At 41.6% G+C, this 16,974-nt stretch overlaps 1 protein-coding gene across 3 annotated transcripts in view; it reads left to right on the plus strand.

Annotated features, from left to right (window-relative positions):
• Window positions 1-16,974, plus strand: part of DCAF5 (DDB1 and CUL4 associated factor 5) — an 80,817-nt gene that overhangs the window by 44,141 nt on the left and 19,702 nt on the right. For all 3 annotated transcript variants that reach the window (XM_075712606.1, XM_075712607.1, XM_075712608.1), the window contains exon 7: window positions 16,122-16,188. In XM_075712606.1, coding sequence (XP_075568721.1) covers window positions 16,122-16,188 — 67 coding nt within the window. The remainder of the gene's footprint in view (window positions 1-16,121; window positions 16,189-16,974) is intronic.

Genomic DNA, 16,974 nt, shown 5'->3' on the forward strand with positions numbered 1-16,974 from the left:
AGGTCCAATTAATATGATTTTAGAACGATGAGTAGACCATTATCTATATATAATAACGAAGCATCTTCCTTTCATTTCAATATTGCTACTGAGTGCAGTAGAGGCAATCTCACAAAACGCAAATATTGTGGATTTGTAGCGTTATTGATTCTTAGTTCAAATTATAATGTTTCTGCTTTAATACTATATACTGGATCAGATTATAGGTCTATAGTTCAGTGTCCTGGAAGCGGTGATGGCAGGTGGTTAGGAAGAAATAGTTTGTTACCTCACTGAGGCAGGACTCTGTCCCTACAACTAATCAGAAAGAAATAGGTCACACATAAAGTGTCTGACAGCAGTTTGTATGATTCTAGGGCTGGATATTGTCTTTGGACACCTGTATTTAATAACCACTAACACTGTTTAAGGATAAAAAATGTATTTTCAAGCCATGATAGTATAGAACTAAGATTTGAAAATTTCTTTGCTGTCATCAGTAAAATTCCTGCAGTCAGAATTTGGTCATTAATTCTATTGCTGCTGCTGCAGGAGGCAGAGTTGAGCTTCTTTCAGATTGCAAGTAGGAAATAACATTTACGTCACTGAACTTGAGCAGTGTTTCCGAGTTTTACATAGTTTTTGGCAGAAGGAGTGTGAAAATGCAATAATGAAACCATCTTAAAAAAATGGAGTGGTTTACTGTAAAGAATGGGCAAACACATATATTGTTTAAGAAGAAAACTGCTGATGGTTTGTGGTCCATTATTTAGTCAGCCTAAAGATGACACTCTTTTCTCATGTGGAAGTCAGAGTAGACCTGTGTGTACACTGACATACAGTTTAGCTTCTCATCTGTTACTGAAGATCTAGATAAAAGCCTTAGTGTCTGTTGAGCTTTCTAAGCAATTTTCTTATGTGTGTAGTGTTATTTTAATGGGAAGAATATGGCTGTTCTGTATCAGGTTGATGTGGTATTTCAGAAACCTGCAGTTTTTAAAAATTTGATATTCTTTTGGCTCGACAGACTTTCTGCTCAATAAGTAGCAGCACATAATGCTACTAACCAGTTGGAAATTAGAGCAAAAGACATTTATATTCCCTTATAAATGCTATAAGAAGCTAATAGGGAAGATGAAGTTTAATATGGAATATTAGAGAGATGTGGAATTTGACATTTAGTTCCCTGCTCGTACCCATCCTCTAACTGGAAGGAAAAAAGATAATGAAGTCACAGAAACTGCCAACATGTGGTCCAACTGTATATGTCTGAAACTGTCCAGTAATGCTCAAATTCTGAGCTGACTGAGATTATCAACACTATGCATAGTCCTTAGGGACTGACTTTTACAGAGAACCCAGTTCCAGTTCCAAGTGTATCTAGAAAAGAAGGTTAGAGTTGGAACCTACTGTAAGATACACAAGATGAATAAAAAATTTACAATGTTTTTTGAGTTTTGCCCTTCTATATGACTAGTATGCCTTTGCTTTTTGGCAAGTTTTGTGAGTGTCCAATAATGTATACAAGACTCCCCCCGCAAATGAGAATTCACCAAAACAAGAAATAAATCTGTTTCCAATTAAATCTGGTTCCAGCCCCCTCTCCCATTTAATATTGCTGTCCTTTGCCTTAGTAGAGAATGTCTTTCATTCGACATCCATGCACAGTGAGCATCATAGAATTCCTTGCTTGTATTTCCTTGTAGGATCAAAACTTTATGTGGACTAAGGCTCATTTGAAGGGATCTAAGGATAAGAAAGCTGTGTTCAAATTATGAGTGGCACTTGTGGTAGGAAGGCTTCTTCAGAAATTTTCTCTCATTGCACCTCTGATTTTCTCTGTCTTCGATTTTTCTTTTCATCTTTATTAAACTGATGACTCAATCTTTATTTCTCTTTTAAGCTGTCTTAAATAGTCAGGTTTTAGTACTTCGTACAGAGCCTAGTAATTTTAAAACGTGCCTCTCCTGTGTTCAAAAACTATTACGTGTTGTCTGCACAGTTAGTTCATCTGATAAAGTTGCATTTCGATTCTATTTTTTAACCCTAACAAGGAAGGGATATCCTTAACTCATCAGTGCTTAGAATGCAGTTGCATTGGGAAAAAAGTGAACTGCTGAAAGGGGGAGGCCTTTCTTACCAAGCAGAGGTGATGCAAGACCTTTCACTGATTCAACTTCCTAGCTTGGCAGAAGCATTTACTTCTTTTTCTGGGTTAATGACTTATATTGACACTCAGAGGGCTCTGGCAAGTGTTTGAATGTGGTATGAAGAAGGGATCGAGGGGGGGTGACAGATGGAGAGATGGCCTTTCAGTGCTGTGAGACTCAGCTCCTTGCAGAACTACAACCTTTGCTAATCTTTCTGTGAAATTTGTACATGGAAAATGGTTTAGTCACAGGAAATTTTCTTGTAAAACATGTCCATCAGGGTTTAAAAACCCACAACTGTTAGTATCTTAGTACTTGCCTTTGGAAGTTTGCTGTAACACAGTGGTGAAAATCTAGAGAGAAGGTAAATAACACCATGTTTCATATGGAGCTGTTGGATTCTAGTATAGCAAAAATGAACAGATTTCGAGCTGCAACCACACAACTTAGGAGTTCTCTTAGAGATCACCCTTATATTTTAAGAAATTAAATGCTTAAGTTCCCATAATGATCAGATGTGTTATTCTTGCTTTGACAAGGTTTGTGTGTTAAATTAATCCAACTTCTTTGCACAAATAAAACACAGACTACTAGTTGGGGAACAGTTAGATTGGTTTGTCTGTTGATGGCAGGTAGGCTCTGTATACTAATCTTTTCTCAGTACTGTCTTTTTAGTGCCCACAGGTTGACAGGTACTCAAAAGGACTTGGATCCAGAATTCCTGACTTGTAATTCTAGAGGGGAGCCTGTTGCCAGCATGTGTGCAGTGATCTGCATACCAGCTTGTTTTATTGGAGCATCTGTGATGCAAGTAGATTGAAACCTCTTAACAAAGAATGAAATACTATTAATGATTTAAGGAACAAAACTCAAAAAGATTCACCCGTTAACCCCAATGACTTTTTTTTTTTTTTTAAGTTTAAAACAACACATTCTGAAGTGCTTAGATGGTTTTGAGTTGTTGCAGGTATTTTGGATGTGTGGGTTGTACCACAAGCTAAGTGACAGAGATCTTGGAGGATGAACAGCTTTGCTTCTTTTTGTGTCCTTGCAAACAGTTGTTTTCCTCCAAAAGCATTATTGCCCTAGTCCTTGTGAACCTGATTTGAAAACCCGCAAAGCGTATATGCAAGCATTTTTCCTAGAAATGCCACAGTCAGACTTCTCTTGTTTCTTACAACTACCAAAGCTTGAGAGGCAATGTTTAGCTGGTGTTTTATTTGCACCCATTTATAATTGCCTTCATTTGCTCCTCTCTCAAAACTCTGTCTTTTGTCAATGTCATGAGTGTAATGACCTCATTCACATGATGCTGAATTTTTTTTTGGTAGGGGAGTTCTGATGTTGGTAGATAAAAGCGTTCAAAATTGTATGCCATTTGCATTATCCAGGAGCTCACTTGAGGTCATACAGCTGTGGAAGGGAGGAAGGATAGGATAGGCTAGATGGATCAAGCATGACTCAGCTGCCCACTCCCTCTGTTGGCTATAGAGTTTTATGTGAGAGCATAATTTATCCATTCTTCTGGTACAGGCATCCAGGCCCAGAATTATAAAGGCAGTTTATTTATGCACCTAACTCCCACTGACTTTACCCTAGTGTGCACAAGTATTTGTTTACATACAAATCATAAAATGTGTGAGAATCTCAAGTTGTGTCAGGGTACTGGGGGAGTTTCCATTTTTCTTGTTAGCATTAGACTTTGGGAAATGTTGTTTAAATACTAAGGATGGGGGATGAAGGGATTGAGAGCAGCCCTGCGGAGAAGTACTTGGTACTGGTAGATGAAAAGCTGGACATGAGCCGGCAATGTGCGCTTGCAGCCCAGAAAGCCAATCGTATCCTGGGCTGCATCCAACGAAGTGTGGCCAGCAGGTTGAGGGAGGGGATTCTGCCCCTCTACTCTGCTCTGGTGAGACCTCGCCTGGAGCACTGCGTCCAGCTCTGGGGCCCTCAGCACAAGAAGGACATGGACCTGTTGGAGCGGGTCCAGAGGAGGGCCACAAAAATGATCCGAGGGCTGGAGCACCTCTCCTACGAGGGCAGGATGAGAGAGTTGGGGTTGTTCAGCCTGGAGGAGAGAAGGCTGCAGGGAGACCCTATTGCGGCCTTCCAGTACTTAAAGGGGGCCTATAGGAAGGATGGGGAGAATCTTTTTAGCAAGGCCTAGTTGTGACAGGACAAGGAATAATGGTTTTAAACTAAAGAAGAATAGATTTAGACTGGATATAAGGAAGAAATTTTTTACAATGAGGGTGGTGAAGCACTGGAACAGGTTGCCCAGAGAGGTAGTGGAGGCCCCATCCCTGGCAACATTGAAGGTCAGGTTGGATGGGGCTCTGAGCAACCTGATCTGGTTAAAGCTGTCCCTGCTCACTGCAGGGGGCTTGGGCTAGATGACCTCTAAAGGTCCCTTCCAACCCAAAGCATTCTATGATTTTTAGTTGCTAGACTGGTATGGAAAGTGTCTGCTTGGATCTGAGGATACAGGAAGTATTGAAGGGCTTCAGGTACCCAAATGCATTTGTAAGTTTTGGTGCCTCAGAGGCTATGGTGATGGGCAGCAGCAAAAATGACCCACCAAAAACCCCACAAAACACAAGCCCCTCCAACCTAAAATAGACCAAAAGCTTTTCTTGCTCAAGAATTGTTGCCTGTGTCACAATGATGAATGCTATCAGCTCATTCCTTTTTTTTATTGTGCAGATAATGTGAGGCTCTATAACGCTGCTAGCTGTAAAATCAACTGCCTATTGCCCACTTTAAAAAAGGCAAGGGTGGGGAGAAATAACTTGTACCCTGTGAATCAAACAAAAAGTGTCTTGACTCTGGCATGCCCTCAGACATTACATCACCACTCAGCCTTTTCTGTTGACATTACACTGGTATAGGAGAGTTTCAGGAATGCACCACTCACGGTCCTGCAGACTGCTCCAACTCCCTATAAAGTTACAGCCTTCGTTATGTTGAATTCTGTGTGCTAAATAGCCCTGGTTTGGGACAACCCAGTTTTTAGCAGGACAGAATTATTATATGAATTTAACCCTTCCAAGAACAGAATTAGCTGTTAGGGGTGCCAGGGGTCTTACATGGTTGTGCATTGCCTTTGTAAAGAAATAGAACTTTTCTTCTGTGTTCTTCTTTGTGTCATCTAACTTAAAGGCCATTTATCTCAGGAAGTAGTACTTATCAATGTCTAGCTTTAAAAACTAAAAAGAAGAAAGGGAATTACTCTTCTAAAGAATATAGTGTGAGTTTCCTGTGCACAGAAGACTTGTTAATGCCTAGTACCTTATTGCAGTCAGCATTTCTTAATATATGAAAAGCACTCAGTGTGCAACTATGTTGCTGTGCTTGGATAAAAAGAAAATCAATGTCTCACTGTCTTAAACAGGCTTCTTCCAAGAATTACTGATGGGTTGTATTTTGTTTTTTACTTTATCTAAATGGCAGTTTAAATCCCAGCTATAGGCATAACATTATGGACATATAAAATGCATATATGAATAATTCATCTGGCTGTGAATTTATTTATTTATTTCTTCCCCATCGCTTTTGGTAATTGTCATGGGAGGGTCATACTGAAAATGTCTCTTCAGAGTCAGGGTCTTGACAGAAGGGTCTGGGAGTTTTCTTTAACCCTTGTTATTCTGATCACCTCTTCCCCTGTTCCCTGAGGTATCCTGCCAGCCCCATTTCCTGTCTCCCTTCTCTTCTGCATTCCTCTTAGCCCTTGGGGGAGGTTTTTAGACCTCTGGACAGTAATGCATTAGCCCAAAGGGACCCATACTGAAGCTAAATTCTGGTGGAGTGGAACCCTGACTCAGGAGACTTTGAGGTTTGCAGGCTTTGTGTTCCTCATAGCGCATCACAGCAGATCTGCAGTTTAGTAGCATCCCTTGCATGACTGGGGAGAGGGAAGAGAAGGGAGAGTGAGGAGGAATGCACTGCTGAAAATGACACACATTGGGTGCTGCACTGACAGTGTTTCTTGTTGAGCTGTTAAAACTAGGCCTTGTCTGGATACTGAAGAAGCGACTATGAATTCTGGAGGATTTTGAGTTATAGTACATCTGAATTAATGTGTGTTTGAAAAAGTAAAGTAACAGATGGCTGAAGAAGACAAAAGAGAGCAATTGGGGTGCATGCAGTTTCAGCCATGTACAGAAGAGTCCCCTTCATATGCTCAGATAAACTTGTTGTTGCTTTCTTTGGAACATAATAGGAATATTTTCCCTGCCATAGAAATCCACAGTAAGGGTTTCTAAGTTGCTTTTGTTCATGAATAAAACTATTCTTATGGCCTTTCTGCATGGCAAAAAGGCAGCTGTAAAAATGTTGATGGATTGTTTCCGATGATGCTTCTGTAAGCATTTAAAACTGCCCCACACAGAGTTGACTGCTTATAAGATTACGGATTTAGGGAGTAGGAATACAAACTTTTGGCTTTCAATTTTATGTACTAGAAGCAATTTGCGTTTCTCCAGTCTGCTGTGTCACAGCTTTTCTTTTTCCAGTTCATGAGACAGGCATGCTTCTTACTGAGGAACAAAGTTTCTGTTGTAAAAAGCCTTTGGATGTACCTGCTTGATTCTCAGGCTGAGGTGGAAAACCTTTAAGCTCTTTTCTGTGGCAGTTTCAACCTTCCTGAAAAACAGTCTCAAACAGTACAGGTTGCATGCTGCTGTCCTGGCTGGTATGAAAAAAGACATCTGTTTTCAAAGCAAACATGTTTCTTCATACCACAATGCTGTCAGCCCTAGTTGTAGATATGTTAAATATTGCACAAAAGATATGATTTGTGCCCCAGAATTTATTACAAAGCAGAAGATAAAAGAATGTATAGGTATCCTTTCTTGTAGGTAAATTATTTTCTTAACCATAAGTTTTCCAAAACACATTTCAGAAATAGCTTTCCTGGTTACATCTCTTCTTACTTTAGGTTTTGTCATTGAGTGAAAGCAGCAAGAAGTTAATAGCCTGCACAGGTGACGGCTCTTTACTGTCTTCCTGACCCTGCACCCTGGTTAACTGCCTTGGGATAAGGAACTTTGTAGTTGGTAACAGTGAGAGCTTCTAAAAGGAGAAGAGGCAGCCACTCTGACTGGGGTTGCAGTCTGAGGGTGCAAACAAGGCCAGTATGCCATGGAGAGCGGAGGTCCTGTACCTTACTTGGGCTGTACTGGCACCCGCCTGACCCCTATAGAAGCTGGTTGAAATACATAAATGAGAAGAAATATATTGAATGACTGATTGTGATTTGTATTGGATTTTACTGTTCTAGCTTCTGAATCAGACCGCTGCTGTGTCAGAGTGTTGATGTTGGCACAAGGGATGTAGGTGGGAACATACCTACCGAGGAGGTCAGCATATGATCATTAGAGCAGTTTTCCAAGCTGCACTCAGTGGAAACTCTATACTAAAAGCCTAGATTCATCAGCATAAAGGTAACAGCCTGACAGAAAGGTCAGGAATAGCAAAGAGATGGAAATACTTGACCAATTGACTGTTGTTTATTTCTAATTGTTAAGGAAAGGAAAGGAGTGCTCTGCTCTGTGGGAGATCCTGTTTTTTTCTTTTATTCATCCAGTATTGCCCATCTCAAACAAGCTGTATTATCTTGCTGATTCCTTGTTTGCTTCTTGTTGTTTTTTGAATAGGAAAAAGTCTTTACCTCCTCCATAGATCTGTCCTTACCTTGTTTCCCCTCCGGTCAGTGGGTACTCTAACAATAGAAGGATGATTTGGAAACAAATCTGGCTTTTCTACCTGCAGGAAAGGCAGACGTAACACTAAATTCTGATCAAATGGTAGATTAAGTATCAGTCATTTTTTTAAAAGTGGAGAAAATAGCAGGGGAAGTCTCATTTATAAGGAGGATGTCGCGAGCACTCTTGGCATCACAAAAGGCCCAGAAGCAGCTATAAAAAAATTTTTGGTTGTGTTCTGTCAAACATTTTTCATGCAAAATATGTAATGTATAGCAAGACCTGTATTCGTGGTTGTGATATTTTATATATATATGTACAAGCACACACACAAATATATATGTGTATATGAGGTGACCTTTCTTACTTTTTGCTTCTAGTTTTTTATAGCTTGCTTTCTTATCCCCTTTGAAACAATTCCATGAGAAGCAGATCATGGTGATGTCATTGGGATTTTGTTGGGCTCAAGGATGAGTTCCTATTTGGGTTTCCTGATGTTTAGTGGGTGGGGGTAATTACGGTACTGCTTTGCTCTCAGTGGTTACTTACAGGGTCTCTGTCTCTCCTCTGTGCAGCTGCCTGTTTGCAAAAGAATATTTCTAGGCAGTCCATAATTCTGGAGCCCTGAGGTCCTCTATCAAATTTGAATTTGGCCATTAGGCTTAAAAGTTCTTGGAGATGGAGAGATGCCACAAAGAACAAAATAGCATAAGCCCTGTTTCCTTAGGAAGCCTTTCCTCCTTGGAAAAATACACAGTTTTTATGTTCTTCATGTAAATGGATTCCTTCTCCAAAGTGCTGATTGCTATGAATTTCAATCTCTTTTGGACAAATAATCAATGTTTTTCAGACTTCAGTGGTGCTTCATGTCAAACTGTGGTTTCCTCAGTGCATATCCCACCACTGAGAAGTGCAAGGCAGCTCTTCTCCTATGCTCAAGAGGAGTTAAGGCTTCAGCCTAGCAGACTGCCACCAATCCAGATTCTTTATCTGTTGTCATAGGAAAAAAAGCAAAAGCCTACACCCCACCCATGAGTTATATTATGTTACAGGTAATATAGAATGAATCATAGAATCATAGAATGCTTTGGGTTGGAAGGGACCTTTAGAGGTCATCTAGCCCAACCCCCCTGCAGTGAGCAGGGACGGCTTTAACCAGATCAGGTTGCTCAGAGCCCCACCCAACCTGACCTTGAATGTTGCCAGGGATGGGGCCTCCACTACCTCTCTGGGCAACCTGTTCCAGTGCTTCACCACCCTCATTGTAAAAAATTTCTTCCTTATATCCAGTCTAAATCTATTCTTCTTTAGTTTAAAACCATTATTCCTTGTCCTGTCACAACTAGGCCTTGCTAAAAAGATTCTCCCCATCCTTCCTATAGGCCCCCTTTAAGTACTGGAAGGCCGCAATAGGGTCTCCCTGCAGCCTTCTCTCCTCCAGGCTGAACAACCCCAACTCTCTCATCCTGCCCTCGTAGGAGAGGTGCTCCAGCCCTCGGATCATTTTTGTGGCCCTCCTCTGGACCCGCTCCAACAGGTCCATGTCCTTCTTGTGCTGAGGGCCCCAGAGCTGGACGCAGTGCTCCAGGCGAGGTCTCACCAGAGCAGAGTAGAGGGGCAGAATCCCCTCCCTCAACCTGCTGGCCACGCTTCTTTTGATGCAGCCCAGGATACGATTGGCTTTCTGGGCTGCAAGCGCACATTGCCGGCTCATGTCCAGCTTTTCATCTACCAGTACCCCCAAGTCCTTCTCCGCAGGGCTGCTCTCAATCTCCTCATCCCCCAACCTGTACTGATATTGGGGGTTGCCCTGTCCCAGGTGCAGGACCTTGCACTTGTCCTTGTTGAACCTCATGAGGTTCACACAGGCCCACCTCTCCAGCTTGTGCAGGTCCCTTTGGATGACATCTCGTCCTCCTGGTGTGTCAACTGCACCACTCAGCTTGGTGTCATCTGCAAACTTGCTGAGGGTGCACTCGATCCCACTGTCTATGTCATTGATGAAGATGTTAAATAGCACCGGTCCCAGTACGGACCCCTGCGGGACTCCACTTGTCACCGGTCTCCATGTGGACATCGAGCCATTGACCATGACCCTCTGGATGCAACCATCCAACCAATTCCTTATATATGGAGGGACTGTACATCCTGCCTCTTAAAGGATCTGTGCAAAGCACCAGCAGAACTGTTTCAAATTTGGATGCCTCTGTGCTTCTTCCCCAGCATGTGGATTTTGCATTACTTCAAGAAGCTAAGGGACAGCTCACTAAGAGCCTGAGACACATTCTATCTACTCTGATCTTTTCTGCCACAAGTTTCATTGGCCCCTCTGAGAAAAGGACAGACACACTCATGTGAGTGGGAATTGAGATTTAAGTTTAGTCTCTTTCAGAGCTGACTTGTTAGTAAAGCTGTAAGCAGCAGCATGGAATTTGAGTGTCTTGAACAAGCATTTTCCTGTTAGTAACTTAGCAGCAATCACTTTCCAAAGGGTCATCTCTGTACCGTTACCCATGGTCTCATTCATCCATTTATATTACATGGTGATGGTGCTTTTTGGTTGGTGCTTTTAAGACAAATTCTCCTACAGTCTTCTTTTTCTCCCCTACTTTAGTAGGGCCATTCAAAAGACTTGCTGATGGTTACTTTTGGAAAAACGATCCATGTCTGCTGGTCCCTTGTCTAGGGCCAAAAGCTTAAAAATGTCTCTGATATAGGTCATAAGTAAGAGGAAATTTTATGGAAACAGGAAATGTGGATGTTGGAAACTGTAAAATAAGGTTTGATTTAGATACAATTTTATTTGAAATACTCCAGTAGCACCTGAGGAAATGTAGCTTGTGGGATTTTGAAAGCTTTCAAACTGGCAGTGGTAAGAACAAAAATAAATTCCCCAGAGTGGTAGTACTCTGCAAAATGCAATGCTAATGCTACTGTTATGAGACTATAGCAGCAGCAGATTAGATCTCCATTTATTTATATCAACTGCTGTAATTTCCTTGGGGAGAGAGAAAGTGAGAAGAGTTAGAGTGGAATGAGTGGGGAGCCCTAGTCCAAAGTCATTCTGCCAGATTCCTGATGATAGTTCATTTTAAGCATTTTATACGTACTTGAAGCTCAGACTGAATTTGTGTTTTCTCCAGCAGCAGACTCTAACCACGCCTGAGAGTTTTCTTCCTTCTAAGGCAAACTTCTGAATCAGCAGCTTGTAGTCATCTGGAAGCCTTTTCCTGTCATTGTTGCTAACAGCTAGACATAGAAGCTGATTCTTCCCTTCTGAAAAAACTCCAGTATTATTAGCAACTGGTTTTCTGTCTAATCTCATGTTCATGTGAATATTGTGAATGTTGATTTCCGAAGTCCTGGTCAGATACAGCAGCAAAAATGCAGACAATGAAACAGGTGGTTTTAATATTGGTCGCTCCCCCCAGACATCTGAGCATCTGAGGTCCTCATGCAGTGTCTGGTCTGATTCAGGATTCAGCACTGCGCTCGTTCTTGGGATTATGTTCTGCTTGGAGTTTGTCTTTTGCGGGGAGGAGAGTGCACACTGTCTTAGCCATTTACTTGTCTCTGTGAATGTGCATGTTTTTGCCTCTCACTGGCTAGCCTTTGTGATTTGATTATCTGGGCTTTTGTTCTTAAAGTGAGTGAGTAGAAGGTACTCTGCTAGGAATTACGTTTTGCACATCCCCTCAGGACCAAAAATCCTTGGCCACAATTAAAGTGGAGTCTAAGCATATGCAGCATGACATTCTTTCATCTACCCCACCCCAACCCCTTCATTTTCTTTCCTTTCTGTTCCTTCCTTTTTAAAAAGTCTACTCCATTCCCTCAGGATTTCAGCCTTATTAACTAGGGCTTGGTACACTTCGTAGCAATTATTTATTTGATTGTCTAGTAGTATGGACTGACTTCTGCATTTTCTCAATCCTTGTTCTCCGAATTTCGACTAGTGTGGAAAACTGTTGGCTTATTGTTACACTAATAATGAATACATCAATGAAAAATTTTCACAGATGATCATGTAAATGTCCTGTAACGTCAGTCCAGCTGTGCTCTCCAGAGGCCTTGGGTTCCCATTGTCTTGTGCAGACTACTAATTGGAAATTGAGTAGCTTTTTCAAATGTCATGGAAGAGGCATGTTTTTGGCTTCAGCAGCTTGGGTGTCTGCTCTTCAAGCTTCAGCTGGCACATCTTTCTTGCAATAGCTGCAGTTATGAAGTTGTGCTTCTGGCAGTCTCTTGGTCTCTGTCTGAAAAGCCATGTTCTAATTCTCAGACCCCTATCACCTGGTCTTACGGAAAAGGATAAAAGGAGTGCATTTGGGGATTCAATTCTATATTGTGAGAACAACAGGAAAACTTGTACCCCAGAGGTACCCTAACACGGAAAGAGAGTGGAAGACAATGCTGGCTGCTACCATGGTGGCAGTGGAGTAGCAGAGACACCAAATAGTTGGCTATTTTGTGGAATATGATCTATTTCTGATAATTATTGGCAGAGCTAACTATCAAAACTAAATTTAAATTTAAGTTCACAACTCACAGCCCATTGCTTACAACATCAAACTTGTGTAGATGACTTTATCAATTAATGCTTTTGGTGCTTACTGATGGCTGTCTCAGTTGCAAGAATAAACCTGTAAGCACCTCTTCAGAACAGCTCAGATCCTGAGCTGAGCTTTGTTCTGTGACTAGACATAAATTGCAATGCAGATGCTTTATTCGTTCCTACATACTTTGTCTTAATTCACTCCAGAATACTTTGGCCAAGTGTATTTGATTGGTGCAAATGTCATCAGGCTAGAAAATGGTAATGAAGTGAAGGACTTCATGGTGCTTTTAAGCAGGTAGGAACTATCTCAATTGGAGATAGTTGGATTGAATCTCTCTGCCATAAGAGATACTCAAAAGCCATCTGGACATGGTCCTGGGCAGTTGGCTCTAGGTGACCCTGCTTGAGTAGGGTGGTTGGACCAGATGACCTCTGGAGGTCCCTTCCAGCCTCAGCCATTCTATGATTCTGTGAACTACTTTAAGATACTTTGCCAGTTTCTTTCTTTAAATTCCCCAAATTGTGACCATCTGAATTTATGTGTGAGTCCATGTGCTGAACTGCAGCTTATGCCTCTGTCGATGTGTCTTAAGTTTATCTTCCCATTGGAGTTTTCATGAAGCTGTGATGTCTGGTGGAGTGTAAAGGTTTCAGGTGGGCATTTTCCTGAACTGCCCACCTCCCCTCCCCCTGCCCCGCCCCTTCCCGCCCCTCAACCCAAAATCAACCCCAATCCACCAAGACAATTATTTCCCTTTTTGCTTTGGTAATCTTTGAAAAAATTGAATCAGAAGAGAGCTCTGGAGGTCATTTGACTTAAGCTGCTTCTCAGAGCAGAGCATCTTCAAAGTCAGATCAGGTTGCTCAGGGAATTGTCCAGGTAAATTTCAGATTTCCAAGGGTGGACATTCCATTGCCTTTCTGGGGCCAAGTTGCAGTGTTTATGTTCCTCCTGAACATGCTGTTCCTTTGTGCTCAGCTGGAATTTCCCTTGCTGTGACTTGTGACTGTTGCATCCACTGCATGCCTCTGAGAAGAGGCTGTCCCCGGCTGCTCTGTATTCCTTCAGACAGTGGGAGACTGTTGAGGTCCACTCTGTCCCTTCATGTTCTCTTCTTCTGGCTAAATAAGGCCAGTTCCCTTAGCTTTTCTTCGCAGGTCACATGCCTTCAGCCCCAGCTGCCCCCCTCCACTCTCTGTCAGATTCATTAGTGCCACTCTTGTATCAGGGGACCCAAACCAGACACAGTACTCCAGGTGTGGCCTCAGAAGTGCCAGGTAAGGGGAATAATCACTTGTCTTGACCTCCCGGTTGCACTCTTGATAGTGCAGTCAAATTGCCATTAGCCCACATCACTGCAAGGGCACTCGAAATTTTGCTATCTCCAGAGCAAGACAGAGTATACTCAGATCAGTGGTCTTTGCAGGTAGTATGTTCTTGTTTGGTGGGCAACGATACACCAGTTTTCCTAGACAATTGGCCATTGAGTCTTACAGGATACACAGTATGTTCCTCTGCAAATCAGTTTGGAAGCTGATTTGAAGAGTCTCACAGCCACTTCGTTCTTTACACATACGTAACGTGATTTTTCTGTGTTGTGTGCCTGGTGCAGGATACCTGAAATCTGTCATTTTGGGGCCTGTCATTGTTGGTAGGTTTGCTTGATTTATGACGTAAAATGCTAAATGACTCGCATACAGAGGAGTTGTTAGAACTTGTTTGGTTTTTTTTTTTTAAAAAAAAAAAGGGTGTAATGGTCATAAATTCAAGATACTGAGCTTTCTAGCTGTTTTAGAAGTCTCCATTTTTCCCTACATGTCCTAGGCAAACAAGTTGCTGCTTCAACCACACAATTTGGTAATAAATACTAACAATTGTCAACATCTTTATAACTTCAAACAAGACTCTTTTTTTTTCCATGTAGCAGTTCTTGTGTAACAAAACGTATTAGAGGTGCATTCTTTCTGATTGCTGGGAGGCTGCCTACATGAGCCCTAATCTGTGTAGTTTTGGCACAGTGGCTCAGCCTGCTGTGGGCTAACATTTATGAGCAGTCAAATGAAAGGGAAGCACATATTCCTGGCACTGTCAGGTCAGTTTGGCAGAGGTAAGCTGCCTAAGTGCTTGAACACGTTGGCTTGTAGAAATAACTTTCTGTCTTGGAAAGGATGGCTCTATGAGTGATGCAGAACTAGTGCGCACAAGTTTTTGAAGGAACTTTTGTTTGAGCAGCGCTTTTTATCTGTCAGAAACTGAGCAGGATTGCATTCATAAGTGCTTACTCACATCCTACATCCTTAAAAATAAGAGAAAAAAGAATGGTTGGATTGTGATAGTAGGAAACCAGAGAAGGGATTTTAGAGGTTGGTTATTGCATTTTTGCGGCTGGAAATATCCAAACACTGCACGAACATAATTAGCATTGCAAAGAGATATATGCAAATTTATAGCAATTTTCTCTGTGCCAGTGTGTATATTTTGTTTATTTGCTTCTCAGTCCTGTGTTATTCCAGGACTTGTCTCCCCACTGCTTGATGTTACTTTGCCTGATGAGTTTATGTATCCCTGGAGAACAAAAGACAGAAACCAGTTTTATTTGAGCCAAACAAAACAGAATTTGTCTCCTATCACAGGTTAGAAAAGGGACAAACTTGCTTAATTTCTTTCTTTTTCTCCCTTCCCTCTACCCTAATAATAGTAATAAAACAAAAAACCCAACTTCTTGACTGTATTGATTAAGCAGAAGCCTTATATCAGTTGCAAGCTAGAGATTTACACTGTCTACACCAGTCTAACTGGAACTGGAATCTGCCCTTGGTTCCACTGTGTGTCATCTCATCTCTAATTTGGGAGAGAAGTAAATGACAGGGAGTGCAGTTTATTGGAGAAGAGATATTTGGAGACAAGGCACAGTTTGTGGCCTCTCATAACTGAGAGGTGTAAGCTTTTTACCATGTCAAATGTCACCTGTAATTCCAGTGTGTTTTTGTAGTGTATTAAGCTACTTCAAATTGCATATTGCCTAAACTTCTGTACAATAAAGAGATTGCTTGTTGTTCGTGCAGTGTTGAAAAAGGGCAGCCTTTCATGTCTTCAGAGTAACTATAACCAGGAAAAAAATGAACAGTATGATAAATGTGGGTTTTTTTAAAACTGCTTGAGACTTGCTGACAGTGAATGTTTAGCTTTGGTTATGTTCCGTGTTCAAGATTATCCTCAGTGACTGACTTTTGATGGTCTTCAGTAGACCGTGATGAGCCAGACATGTTGTGCTCGTGTGTAATGGCCATGCTAGCTCTCTTAGGTGTGTGTTTGATGGAGTTCTCCTTGGTAGTTCAGGAGATGAGAGCAAAAAGGATGAAAGACCCTGACATTAAAAAAAGACCAGAGTTGCAGGCTGCGAGATATGAGAGTTTGATCTAGACACACTTGTATTAAAGCCAACCAAAATCCATAGCCTTATTTAGCAAAGAAAACTTTGGGCAGTAGGGATTAGACACATGAAGCATGCTTTTGAATTTTGGTATGTTAGTATGCATGCAACATTTTTTGTGCTGGTACCTCACCCCTATTTAAGGGTAAGTTGATCAGTGAGGTGCAAAGAATGATACAAATTATCTTCTTCTCCCCCCCTATTTTTGGTTTGAAGAAACTAGATCAATAATAAAATAATGTAATTCAGGTGACACTTTGGGGTAAACTGCTTTTATTTTTATTCCTAACAGTACATCCTTTCGGGCTCTGATGACTTCAATTTATATATGTGGAGGATTCCTCCAGATCCAGAAGCAGGTAAGTGGTGTTGTTTTGGAATTTGGGGATGGCGGGGCAGGTGTCTGACAAATACTAGTTTGGTTTTTTTGAAAAATTGCTGTTCTCACTCAGTTTCTGAATCTAGAGTGATTCTGATGAAAGCTGGATGGGGAGAGTTTACAAATGCCTAATCCAGCCTCTGGATAACAATGGACTGTGCCATTTGAATCTTTTATCATACTGTTTTTCTTTTTATTTCTCTTCTCATAAAATAATAATTTAAATCTTCTAGATGAGCTGATGAAGAGAAGGAGCTGTGGCTGGAGCAGGGTGTGTCTTTCTACCAACTCTGCTGCTTCTAAGCTGATCTGAGTTCACAGAAGAACTTAGGATCCGTTACTAAGAAATTTCATCTCATAATGAAGCTTGCAGCATAAAATGGTGCTGGGTTCACAGGCTGCTCCTTACAGCTCCAGTGCATTGGCCTCTCTTTCCCTCTTTCTTTCCTCTTACACCAAAACCCTCTCACTGATTTCTAATCCAGAGCAGTTATACTCTTTTAGTTTCTGGGTGGAGGAGCACTATCAGCTGGTGGAAATGACCACTTTTGACTAATTTCTGACCCTTTCCAACGCTGGGACAGACATACTAATGCAAATAGCACTAGCTCAGCTCTGTGTGAGGGGTGTTAGAGCAAAGAAAAGCAGCAATGTGTGTGGGATGTAACAGTAGTGTTGTAGATGCCACAGTTGGTCAGTGCCTAGTTTGATATCATCTAGTATTGTGTAGGGTTTGGCAATACGACACTTTAAGCCATACAGCGTC

This window comes from Pelecanus crispus, chromosome 6 (assembly GCF_030463565.1).
Source record: "Pelecanus crispus isolate bPelCri1 chromosome 6, bPelCri1.pri, whole genome shotgun sequence".
Lineage (NCBI taxonomy): Eukaryota > Metazoa > Chordata > Aves > Pelecaniformes > Pelecanidae > Pelecanus > Pelecanus crispus.